The sequence below is a fragment of the Pogonomyrmex barbatus genome, unplaced genomic scaffold (assembly GCF_055798465.1).
Source record: "Pogonomyrmex barbatus isolate J1 unplaced genomic scaffold, ASM5579846v1 scaffold3, whole genome shotgun sequence".
Classification (NCBI taxonomy): domain Eukaryota; kingdom Metazoa; phylum Arthropoda; class Insecta; order Hymenoptera; family Formicidae; genus Pogonomyrmex; species Pogonomyrmex barbatus.
In genome coordinates this window covers 5,821,166-5,833,514 of record NW_028297127.1, presented here as the reverse complement: position 1 = coordinate 5,833,514, position 12,349 = coordinate 5,821,166, and the positions used below count along the sequence as shown (strand labels likewise).

At 29.3% G+C, this 12,349-nt stretch overlaps 2 protein-coding genes across 3 annotated transcripts; one reads left to right on the top strand and one right to left on the bottom strand.

Annotated features, from left to right (window-relative positions):
* Positions 1-3,661: 3,661 nt before the first annotated feature.
* Positions 3,662-5,399, top strand: LOC105429257 (ribosome biogenesis protein BRX1 homolog). Its single transcript, XM_011642119.3, has 4 exons — positions 3,662-3,871; positions 4,208-4,484; positions 4,568-4,923; positions 5,022-5,399. The coding sequence occupies exons 1-4, from the start codon at positions 3,662-3,664 to the stop codon at positions 5,340-5,342; spliced, it is 1,164 nt and encodes a 387-aa protein (XP_011640421.3). The 3' UTR covers positions 5,343-5,399.
* Positions 5,400-5,610: 211 nt separating this feature from the next.
* Positions 5,611-12,052, bottom strand: Ctl1 (choline transporter-like protein 1). 2 transcript variants are annotated; one of them, XM_011642120.3, is made up of 12 exons: positions 11,817-12,051; positions 11,012-11,157; positions 10,503-10,894; positions 10,337-10,426; positions 9,580-9,719; positions 9,292-9,478; positions 9,085-9,216; positions 8,870-9,014; positions 8,655-8,795; positions 8,366-8,525; positions 7,999-8,220; positions 5,611-7,903 (listed from the first exon to the last, which is right to left on the bottom strand). In XM_011642120.3, the coding sequence occupies exons 1-12, from the start codon at positions 11,925-11,927 to the stop codon at positions 7,748-7,750; spliced, it is 2,022 nt and encodes a 673-aa protein (XP_011640422.2). In that variant the 5' UTR covers positions 11,928-12,051; the 3' UTR covers positions 5,611-7,747. The 2 variants fall into 2 exon arrangements, with proteins under 2 accessions (XP_011640422.2, XP_088935861.1); XM_089079735.1 differs by lacking the exon at positions 5,611-7,903 and having other exon boundaries at positions 8,049-8,220; positions 8,356-8,525; positions 11,817-12,052.
* Between the last annotated feature and the right edge of the window lie 297 nt (positions 12,053-12,349).

Genomic DNA, 12,349 nt, shown 5'->3' with positions numbered 1-12,349 from the left:
GCCGTGTGATGTCTGTAACAAACGCTGCTCATCTGTCGTGTTAGCATATAGTCGGCATTATTAAATGCCTCTAATAAATTTTGATTGCTAACTAAATCAGCTTTCGTGATATCTGTCAGGAGATTCTTACAGGTGTCGCACTCCTTGATGCGTAAATTATTCAAAATTCTTGACGCGATAGAATTGCAAATGTTAAGATGTGTTGCTTCCAAAGGCTTCATCTCGAACTCCAGGTCTAACATTTGTAAATCTTCCAATGATCTTTCGTAGCTTCGTTTGCTCTTCGCCCTGCAGATAAAGTCTTTCAACGTGAATAACAATGATCCATCTATCTTATTCTCGCTGTTATTTCCTACAGTACGAGGAGATGTCAAATTGTTGATCAATAATGTTTTAAAAGAACTCTCGAATTCTGCACAGGTAGGATTTTTATTTCTTATCTCGAACGAACGAATCTGCTTAAAGAAATGTCGGAGAGGATCCTGATTCAAAATCCGAGGCCTCAGACATTTGAATTCATACGCCTTCAAAATTCCCCATAACTTACGTATCCCTTTTATAGTAGAAATCCAATTTTTTAGGATGATCGAATCTCTTAACTGATTCTTGTCATACCGATCGACAAATCGCATTCTTTGCAGCCTTCTTATCGCTCTCTCCCAAAATGGAAAATGTGGACTATTATGCGAAATGGCGACTCTCAGTGGCTTCTCTGGCTTTGACGTGTGTCCATTCAGAGAATCAAATAGTTGGTCAAAAAAGAGTATTATCTCTGCTGTATCCCGTCCTTTCTTCTCCGGCATTTTTAATGGCCCGTATATTGTTTTTACGTGTCCTAGAAAAAGATAATAATTAATAATTATATAATTGTTATTATACATCCAGTTAAATTTATATAAATACCTTCTAATTTGGTATGATGATGTATAAATCCACCCATCGTCATACTGAAAACTTGCGCAGCGTTCTTCACTTTTCTTCTTTTCATTTTACTTTTTATTATGTGCTCCGCAGTGATTTTCGGCATCAATCTATACATGCTATGAGTCAAATCCATGTGATATGCTTGCTCGATGATCTCCCATGATGCGAATTTTCGTTCTTCTCCTTCTTCACGATCAAATTCCAAATCATTATTTAATAAATGATTGCAAATACCTTTGATGAGATGCGGTGGGTCATATAACGGAATTATATCTTGCTTTTTTATTGTTATATAACCACCTACAATTATATATCTAATAAATAAATACATATAAATATTATATATATATATATATATATATATATATATATATATATATATATATTTTACTTATATTGTGTTTTTAAAATACTAAATACACACACACACACACACACACACACACACACACACACACACACACACTATATAGTTTTATATATATATATATATAAAACTATATGATATGTGTGTGTGTGTGTGTGTGTGTGTGTATTTAATGTTTTAAAAACACAATATAAGTAAAATTATAATCTTTACACAATGGACAATAATAACTTGATAACAAATGCACTCACAATAAAGCTGGCCTTGTTTTGACTTGAGCCTCGCCGATTCTAACTTCATTTTATTTATAGCAGTAAGATTCCTTTTTCCATCATTGCATACAAAAGCGACTAGATATAATCCACTGTCAATTATAATTTTAGCAATATCCTTAATCCATTCGATGAGTTGATCAGTTTTTGTCGTACCATCACAAAAGTAATATGCTAGTGGAAACTTCCATCCGCTTTGTATGCCACGTACCATGAAGATTAACGCATGATCAGCGAATCGTGCTCTCCTCTTGTTGCCAAAGTCTTCGAAACCGAGAATATGCTTTTTCTTCATATCGTAATCTACGTGAGGTTGCAATAGCATTTCATCCCACATTAAAAGACACACTTTCTCTTTTTCCTTCATTAATTCTACTTGTTTCTTTAAATGCCAATTTATAAACTTAATTGGACCTGGGTGAATGTTAACCTTCTGATATATAGAACATAACGTTTGCATGCTGGGCAAGTTGAAAACTAGTGTCAGATATTGATAACATTTACTAGATTGCTTCATGATAGATAAGGCTGCGATCTTTTCGTCTAATGTAAAACGTCTTTCCTAAAAAAATAACAGGTAAAATTAAATCATAAATTAATTTTTTTATAATATATATAATGCAACTTAATATTTTATTTACATGCCTTGGGGGTGTACTTTGTTGTTTTTATTTGCATTTGAAGGAATGTTTGTTGAACAGGTGTTAACGAGGATAATAACTTTTCTATGGCAGCACTTTTACTGTATTGTTTGGCTTGCCTTATACGTTCACGAAAAGACAACTGTCTTTTAACTACAACTTCCTGTTTTTTCTTTAATATGCATGATAGCTTATACAACTTCCATATTTTCGGTGTAAACTTGTGAAAGTGCTTTTCTTGCAATAAAGTATATAGATCTGAAAAGCTGTGCATTGAATTCTTCGACAAAGGAGAATCTAATTTTAGAGGATTTGTATCTACTGGGCTATTCTGTGATATTTTTACTGAAGTATTCTGTGATATTTCTATTGGGATATTCTGTGACATTTCTATTGAAGTATTCTGTGATATTTCTATTGGGATACTTTGTGACACTTCTATTGGGATACTCTGTGATACTTCTGCTGTGAACTGTTTCTCTTCTATGAGCTCTATTATTTGAATTTCTTCAATTTGAGTTGAATTTGTATCCATTAGCTCATTTTTTATCTCTTTTGTATTTATAGTTATAATCGTCTCAGAATTATTGTTATCCTTCTCAGAATTATTGTTATCTGTCCCGTTGCCATTATTATTACTCGCCTCATTGTTGTCATTACCATTATCTGGCAGATATAAAGTTGGTATGACACCAGGTTTCAATCTCCGTAATCTGTACATTGCCTCATAGTCACTGTCAGCAAAATGTTTGTAGCACACAACGCACTTTCTTAATTGTTCATCGGTCAGATCTCGTATTTTTTCCGAATAAATAGCCTTCTTCCATTTATTCATCATAATCGCGTCTTTGGGAAACATATGAGAAGGTAAACTTACCCCCGTGGTACATCCCAAAACACAGCAATGTCTACCCATAACCTAAAATGATAAACATGTTTATCACTTTATAAAATCGTACATTATTTATATTATTATACTTACTATAGTTGTAACAGCTTCTATAAAATAGCAAAACAAATTTAAATAAAACAATGTCTTATTTATTTTAAACAAGGGAAAACCTTAACACTCACAATTAGTTGAGAGAAATTAAATAGGTTAGAATTTTAGTATAGAAACTGTATTAACAACTTAATTAATTCTTTTTCGCAAGATATTGGATAATAAGAAAAGATGAACATGCAGCTTCTCTTTATACATTATTATTATATATTTTTTGAAACTGGCTTATATACATACATATACAATATTGCAATTTGTTCACTTGCCAGCACTTCCTACACTTAGCATTTTTTTTTTCCTTTTTCTCCAACGCTTTGATATATATTCATCTTATTTTAAGTACAAAAAATACTAGAAAGTGCAAGTAACGCGACAAACTTGGCGGATTATGTGCTTGTAGGGTTTTAAATATCTGAAATTTTAATCATAACGACTGCATCACTGTAGATAGCAAATGCACCAAAATGCACGTGTAGTTTTTCGAGTCGCTTCTTCCTTCGTGATCATAGAGTTGTCTTTTGATTTAATCTCATCGTTTATTATTTTTATTTTTATAATGATGAAGAAAATGTTAAAGAGAAAGCAAAGAGAAAATGTGGAGGAAGAAGAGAAAGAAGAAAAGCCACAAATGAAGAGAACATCAGACGAACCTGCCGTTAAAAAGGTTTACAAATGATTTAACCTTACATTGTGTAAATTGTGAAAAGCTGATTTAAAATGTTTCATTTTATGAAATATATTATAATAATATATAATTAATAGTTTTTGACAATAGTTTTTGACAAATATATGTAACAAAATTAAAGCATTGAAATGTTAATGATTATATCAAAGTCTTTTTTTTATAGAACATTTTTATGAAAATTTATTAAATTGTCGTGGAGAAGCAAATTAATTTTTATAATTAATTCTTTCTTATTTTCTATAACCTTTCCTGTTATCACTTATAGATTTGTTTATCAATTAAAAGAATATTTGAAAAAGATAATTTTCTATTTAGGTGAAATGGATCAACAGACAGCGAGTATTGGTGTTTGCCACCCGAGGTATTAATCACAGACATCGTCATCTCATGGAGGACTTAAAAATGTTGATGCCACATCACCGTCCAGAATGCAAAATGGAACGCTCTAAAAATTTACGAGTAGTGAATGAGATATGTGAGATGAAGAATTGTAATAAAGCTATTCTATTTGAAGGTCGAAAGAAACGTGATCTTTACGTATGGTTTGCTAATATATCTGCTGGTCCAAGTGCAAAATTTCTCGTAGAAAACAGTAAATATTTTTATCAAACAGATTTAAGAAAGTATTGAAATGAAAGTATTATAATGATTGTATTTGATTTGTTTTATCTGCAGTTTATACAATGGGAGAGCTGAAAATGACAGGAAACTGTTTGAAAGGATCCCGACCATTATTATCATTTGATGAAACTTTTACTACACAGGTGCATTATAACCTCTTGAAGGAACTATTGACACAGATCTTTGGTGTGCCGAATCATTATCCGAAAAGTCAGCCATTTTTTGATCATGTATATACATTCAGTATTCTGGACAATAGAATATGGTTTCGAAATTATCAGATTTTAACAGAGGACGGTGCATTAGCCGAAATTGGTCCAAGATTTGTCCTAAATCCAGTTAAAATATTTGATGGAAGTTTTGGTGGAAATACATTATGGGATAATACTCATTATATCTCTCCTGCGAAGGTAATACAACAATTTATAATCATTTTTAACATCCATAAAATATTCTTATAATTTTTATATGAAAAAAATAATATTCGTGTAATTTAAAAAAATTTCAGTATCGACAAGCATTGACAAAGAAGGCTGCTAATAAATACATAAACCGAGTGGAACAGAAAATGGTGCGACAGGCAACTAAACCTGAATCATCTTATATGCTTAATCCCATTGATGAGATATTTAAAGGCGATTTAATGGAGAAAGCAATGGAAATAGAAAATAAGTCTGAAATATTGGACAATAGGGAAAATGTAGAAAAATCTGTGAAAAGTAAAGTGAAAAAAATAAGAAAACCCGTGATAACTAAAAAAGTTAAGAAATTAAAATCTGTCAAAAAATCTGTAAAATCAAAAGCTTTGAAAAAGAAGAAGGCGAAATAAATGTTATTATTTTGTAATAAAATATATGCATAATAAAGAAAAAATATATATGCAAAATTATTTAATATCTATAATTAAATATCTTCGATATTTGATTACTGCATTTTAAAATAATAAATACAATGAAAATCTTGTTTTCATCTAATTTTATATGAGATCTTATAAGATACACGTGTTTAATATTAATAATTATGAAACAATCGATAAAATCTCTTAAGGGAGAAACAATTTTATAAGTTTTATAAAAGTCTTATTAGAATTCGGTATAGAAGAATGATAAAATATTTTTTTATTTTATTCATATAATATATAATTTCATGAAGATTAACTGAACAATATTGTATTATTGTATTATTCATGTATACATATATAATACACATATATATTATTAAGTAAATATATATAACAAACTTTGAATTGCCTTTTCTTAAAAAAATATTGCTCACAGATTTTTCGAACTTAATTATTAAGCAATTCAAAGTTTTTCATCAATAAAAATTCTTAAGTCACAAACATGTATTTTATATATAATTCAAGAAAAATAAAATTTTTCAGTATTAATATAGCTGCCTAATATTGATGATATAATATATTATAAATGTTGAATATTTAAAGCACATTTGAATATTTGAATCATACTACTTTGTACTTCGTAACTAACATGCCACACTTGTTGACACAAATTTATATATTGAGCTCTAAAGAGTATTTTAAATATATCTTAAAAACTAATATATATTTAGTTTAATTTATACACCTGTTTAATATCAATTTCATTAAAATAGCTTAAAATATTTTGTACATGAAAATACGAAAGCTTCTTATGATCTAGGTGTAAAAATTTTAATTGGTTCAGTTTGTATATGAAATGTTTGATTGGAAAGAATAGAAACATATATAAAGCTTAAAAAATAGGCTTTCCATTTGCAATGAGTATAGAAACTTTTTCATATTATAAATTATCCATATTTTGCACATAGAAATTTGTTTAACTACACATAATTGCACTTTGCTGCATCATAATGTATATTTTTTTATAAGCAATAATTGTATTTTATAACAGCACTTGATTTTTCTATATGTACTCAAATCTAAAGATATATTAATACTTGTATCTCCTTATTACATAACAAAAATATCCTTAAACACGGTTGAGTTCTCGGTTTGTGCAATGGCACAACTTTGATATAAAAAATATAAATCTAATCTATGCTTTATCCGTCAATTAGATAATATTGAGTAAAACATCTATTCCGTGAAAAATTCTTATAAAACAAAATAGTTTAATCTATTTTTTAATGTGATTCTAGCAAATATTACAAAATATTTTTCAAACTCTGGCAGTTAAATTAAGAATTGGTGAAATAGCAGATTTCAAAATGAGCAATTAATTGACGATTCATCGTTATCATTTTACAAGCGCAATTCGTTTTTCTGTTTCATCAAATTACAAATTGTTTGCAATCAGCAGATTTTTATATATCAATCAAGTTTATCTAAAGATATGCTTGAAATGAAAAATATAACAATGATTCAGTAAAATCTGGAAATAATTTATCACAAAAAAGAAGACCAGTAGTTTAAGAAATGAGCGTTCATACTTAAACATCGAACTAAAATAAAAAGAATAAATTGATATTAATCATAATTTGATTATGAAGTTACATAATCAGTCTAAAATATTAGATATACAGATCTCGTTTTTGTGAGCATATTGTGAGCATTAGATATACATACAGTATGTTCGACTTTCTGTGACAACCATTAATGACAAATTTCTGTGATCATTTTGAATAAACTTTATAATATCAAAATATCGAGATAAATTTTTAAATTAAAAATGTTCAAGGTTGACCGTAATTTGATTATTTAAAATTCATGGTACATTCAGGTACATTACACAGCTATCATATGAAAATAAATAGTTTCATATCTTTATAACTGTGTTCAAAAACATTTTTAATTTAAAAATTATTATAATTTATTATTTATTATAATATATTAATCTAGAACTATCATATTTTGACATTTTCATATACAAATTTTTGTTTTAAAATGAGGGATTTTTTTTTAAGTATAAAATCCTCAAGATTTTAATGATTGTCATGGGAAATCCAGATATTGTTATTCACACATATATTGTCATAAATTAAAAATGTGTTATGAACGATCATATCTTGACATGATTTGTATATCTCTAATCATTATAAGAATAATTCTCAAGATAAATATCTATAAAGTTATTCGTATAGCAATGCAAATATCATATGCGTGAACATAGAAAGGAATGTATTCTTATTAGTTCTATTAGATATATGAGTGATAAAATGCGAAAGTATTCCATCATGTAAAAAAGATGTGTACAAAAGATGTGTATAAAAAAAAACATCTAAAGTAACAAATACTTATTCGTTCATTGGTGTCATTTCGTGGGATTGTTGTCCGTTTGCATTGCTGCTAGAGGTTTCGATTTGTGCTAATGCAGATTGACGCCACTTTCCATTTTCACCGTTTAAATTCTTATCTTCGCATATACATAAGAATAGCGTGTCGATAACGGTCTAAAATAATCAATTTATTATAAAAGATCTTATTTAAGAAATCCTTCATATAAAATGTATTAATAAATATATGCATATGCGTGCATTTGGCTCACCTCATAAAGGGAAATTATACAATGAGCAATGAAGAATGAAAAAACACAAACAATGAGAACTGGAATAGCATAGAAATGTAGCTCAGGATTTTCTCTCATAAAAAGCAATCCGACGCTGCCAGTCGCGGCTGTAACAAAACACTTTCCCAGGAATAATATAAAGTCGCCAAATCCATTGATCACTGCTATTTGAAGAGCATTACTAACGAGCGTTGTAAAAGCCTGAAAGAAAATATAATTTATGAATATCTTTTTATATTAATCAAGATATATATTTATTTTATTATTAAGTATATTTATTATTTTTTTCTGCTTCTTATAGATATTATAAAATTATTTTATAACTAGACTAGTTACTAGAACGTACTATCCTGACTGCATTGCAAAAGTGAGTACCCTCTATAGCAACAACAGTGTACGCATTATGATTCATGTACCGAATGAATTTTTCCAAACAGTAGAAACAGCAAATGCAACATTTTAAACCACACTGAGCACATGGAGATGTTTCCTTAGTCTTTTCAAATCTGGAAAATAAAAACAAATAAATTAATAAATGCAAACGAAACAAACAAATAAATGCAAAATTAAAAATTAAAAAATTTTTGAAAGGAAATGAAAATCTTTACGAGTTTTTTCTTTGTAGAGAAACTTACTTAGCATGAAGGTATGTTAAAATCAATCTAGGTAATTTAAAAATGGTTATCAAGAGTGATCCACATGCTACAGAGCCCATATGATAGCAGACTAAGTGTCCTATAGATGAACATACTGGAAACGAGCTGGTGTTCTTACCTCTAATAAAAATAATTTATTATTATTAAAGCATATCTAATGTGATTTTATGTCGATATATTATAAAAATTATTACCTAAAGTACCAGTGAGCAACAGAACCTGATATTACCATAACTTGACATCCAACAATAAATTCCGACGTCCATATCAGTCCTATAAGATACACCCACCACATATATTTCACCCAAGTTGCATCAACGTATTCCACAAGAGTAAAAGCTGAAACGTTTAATAATTCTTATTTAATTTTATTTATTCATTGTGAGATATGTGTAAAACGATATATTACTTTTAAAAGACTCTATAGAAAAATCTATCTTTTTCTCCTCGACTAATGGAGCGTTTTCACCAATTGAGCTCAAATTTACAGAATCAAATATAGTGTTCTTATACATTTGCACTGATTTCGTCTCGGGATAATCTATAACAAAGCGAAAAAATTATTTTTTATCATAAAATAAATTTGTTTCTTTATTAAATGCTGCAAAATACTCACTAGCTGTTGCAAGACAAAGAATCACAAATACCCAAAAGGCAAAGAACAGCATCAAAGCTATAAATGTTAAGATCGGTTGAAAAAATAAGCCAGGTAATTCTCTCAAGCATTTTGCACTTTCTTTGAATAGTGCCGCCATAAAACTGATGCGTTTACGTAATATGCATGAAAGAAACAATAAAATAATCTATAAAATAAAAAAAAAAGATTGTCAATATAAATTCTATATAATATGTCTTATAATAAAGTATTAAATATATATTTTTTCTATTACAAAATAATGCTTACAGTGATGATAGTAGCAATAATAGAAAATGCGAGAAATGCTCTTTCATTTCTGACAGCTTCTTCGAGAAGTTGATTTGGATCAGTTTTGTCCAAGGTTTTTTTAATATCAACATATGTCATCCATAAAAGAATTGTACCAACTATAACATAATGCTATTAATGCATTTTTCTTAATAGCTAATAAAATTTGCATTTTTAATATCATATGCAAATTTTAGCTTGATTTATTATATACAAATTATATATAATTTTTATCAAAAAAGCTAAAAGTTGTATTTTTGTAAATATATATAATGTAAATAATGTAAAAAAATATAATTTTATAATTTAGCTTAATTAAGCTTATTTTTATATAAATTTTAAGTTACAAGCTTTGTTGTATTATAAAGATATGAACATATATTTATAGCATCTATACATATTCTCAAAGCTAGAGAATAGTAATGTAAAAAAAAAAAAAAAATCAATAATGTTATATTATAGTCAAGGCTATGCCAAGTACATTTTCTATATAAAATCTTATATGTGTGCATTTCAAAATTTAAACAAATAAACTAAATTTATTTCTATTCTTGTTATTATAAATATTATTTATAGATACTTATATCATTAATTTGATATAATTATTAATTATGTATTGCTTAGTTTACGACATATGTATTTATAAAAAGTCAAGTATACAAATACTTGGCTTTTTATAAATACATATGTTGAAAATTAAACAATACATAATTAATTAATGCGAAATGTAATTTACCTGTACTAGCAATGCTTACAAGGACGATTATAATCCACGTAACAATATTTGCCAATAAATGAAAGATGGCTATTGTAAAGAGCGACAAAACTGAAAGAAAAGAAGAAAATAAGTATAAGTATATAATTTGTATATGTACATTGTCAGTAATGCGCTGGATTCTTACCACAGGCGAGAAAAGACAGCGCCAGAATTTGTCTCCAAGTTTTACACAGGTCGCCCAAAACCTGTTCGATAACATCCCACGAGTTGATTAAACCATATAAATTTGAGATTATCACTTCGCTCACTTCCTTTATCGCCTTAGGAATACATCGATTTAGGACAGGTGTGCTGGGATAAACCGGTCGCTCAGGGCACGATCCGTTTTTAAATTTGCTGCTCTCGCTGTTACACGCGCTGAAATCACCACCTGGTCTATCATGGCACAATTGCGATCCCGTCTCCTTGTAAAAGGTACAGATATCCTTCATTGTCCGCAACATTCGATCGGGACATTGCTTTACACAAATCTTCAACGACTGTGTAACGTTATATATATCCAGAAAGAATAAATATCTAAAAATATAACATAACATTATTTTCTTAAAAGTTAAAATTTACTTTTATGGATAATTTAGTCTTATTTTTCTTTATCTTTAGGCATAAATTAAGAAGGAAATGTATGAGACTAACGGCTTGTCACTGGTGTCCTGTCCAGAAAGCTCCATACTGCCGAACTTCGGATTATTCTTCACACCGCATGTGTTCCCAAAACTATCGTATCCATTTATAAGTCTTAGGGGATTACCATAGACTATCGCAAAAGCAGCGACTAAAATCTATAAATAAATTATCATGTCAGATTGTGAACTCCAATATTTATTTTTAATAAAGATTTAATTTACTTGTAGAATTGGAAAAAGATAAAAATAAATTAAGACTAAAGTTAATCGATATTGGTAGACATAAGAGATTTCTTATTTAAAGACATAAATGAAAAAATTGCTACTTAAGCTTACTATACTTTGTACATCTCATCAAAAGTCATGTCCCGAGTTAGTTCCTGATCTTAATAACAATAATATTCAATAAGCAAAATTAACAGTAGTTTATCATTAAATTCACAGTGAATTAAACTCAGAACTCGCTAAGCATAATATGACAAATCTACAACAGGAACCGAGGAGAATCTGTCAAATGTAGATTCTGATCTCTTTATCATCAAAACTATATAGCTTGATTTCTGTCATCATACTTCGTTAACAAATCTTTATCATATTTCTGTCAGTAGCGTCGCATATGTATTCAACATCAGATGTTTGGCTTTTCCGTCAAAAGAATTTGTAGCAGAAGCTTTGCAGATTCTCGATGGATTCGACTGGATTTGAGTCTTTGAAATACCAATCCGGAATACCGGGCACGACAGGTGCATCTCTTTTTCGTAAACAAAAAAAAAAAAGAAACGTGGCGTCAGGTATACGTAACAACAACCGTGTACCATGAGAAACCAAAATGCTATGAAGAGGCAGAGCCAAATGACATCCGTGCATCCTCGCACCCGCATCGGCTCGGCACCCTCATCATTCTTGCTCCCGGTGCAGCAGGACATCTTCTCCACCGCACCACTGTAATCACCACGCCGACACGCTAAAGGCACTTGTTCCTGAGTCGTTATTGTTGTCGCCGCGCGTCCCTTTCGATTCACAGAGTTGACACGGAGTATAACACTCAGTGCTGTAGCTATAGAGGGTGACTCAGTCAAAGTAATCCTATCAGGAAAATAAATATTATAATTGTATCGTGTCTGCACGCAACTGTAATATATTGATTCCATTCCTTGCTGTTTAATCATCTATTTTGATTGAATTCTAATTAATTTAATTTAGCAAATTTTTGGATGACTGACCGAATTCAATAAGAAATTGCTCACAGCAAAATTTCTGATCAGATATAAAATTGCCTTCCGTCTAATTTAATCCTTTTTTCTCCACGAGTCGAACGATAAAGAATTGATAATTTTAAAATATTGTT

Excerpts from the sequence above, each read along its gene's own strand:
- Ctl1 (XM_011642120.3), bottom strand. The coding sequence starts at position 11,927 with ATGTCCTGCTGCACCGGGAGCAAGAATGATGAGGGTGCCGAGCCGATG. Across the intron at positions 11,158-11,816 it reads TAGCATTTTGGTTTCTCATG|ATTTTAGTCGCTGCTTTTGC; the intron begins GTACACGGTTGT and ends ATTTATTTATAG. Across the intron at positions 9,217-9,291 it reads TCTTTGTCTTGCAACAGCTA|ATTATCCCGAGACGAAATCA; the intron begins GTGAGTATTTTG and ends GCTTTGTTATAG.
- LOC105429257 (XM_011642119.3), top strand. The coding sequence starts at position 3,662 with ATGCACCAAAATGCACGTGTAGTTTTTCGAGTCGCTTCTTCCTTCGTG. Across the intron at positions 3,872-4,207 it reads ACGAACCTGCCGTTAAAAAG|GTGAAATGGATCAACAGACA; the intron begins GTTTACAAATGA and ends TTTTCTATTTAG. Across the intron at positions 4,924-5,021 it reads ATTATATCTCTCCTGCGAAG|TATCGACAAGCATTGACAAA; the intron begins GTAATACAACAA and ends AAAAAATTTCAG.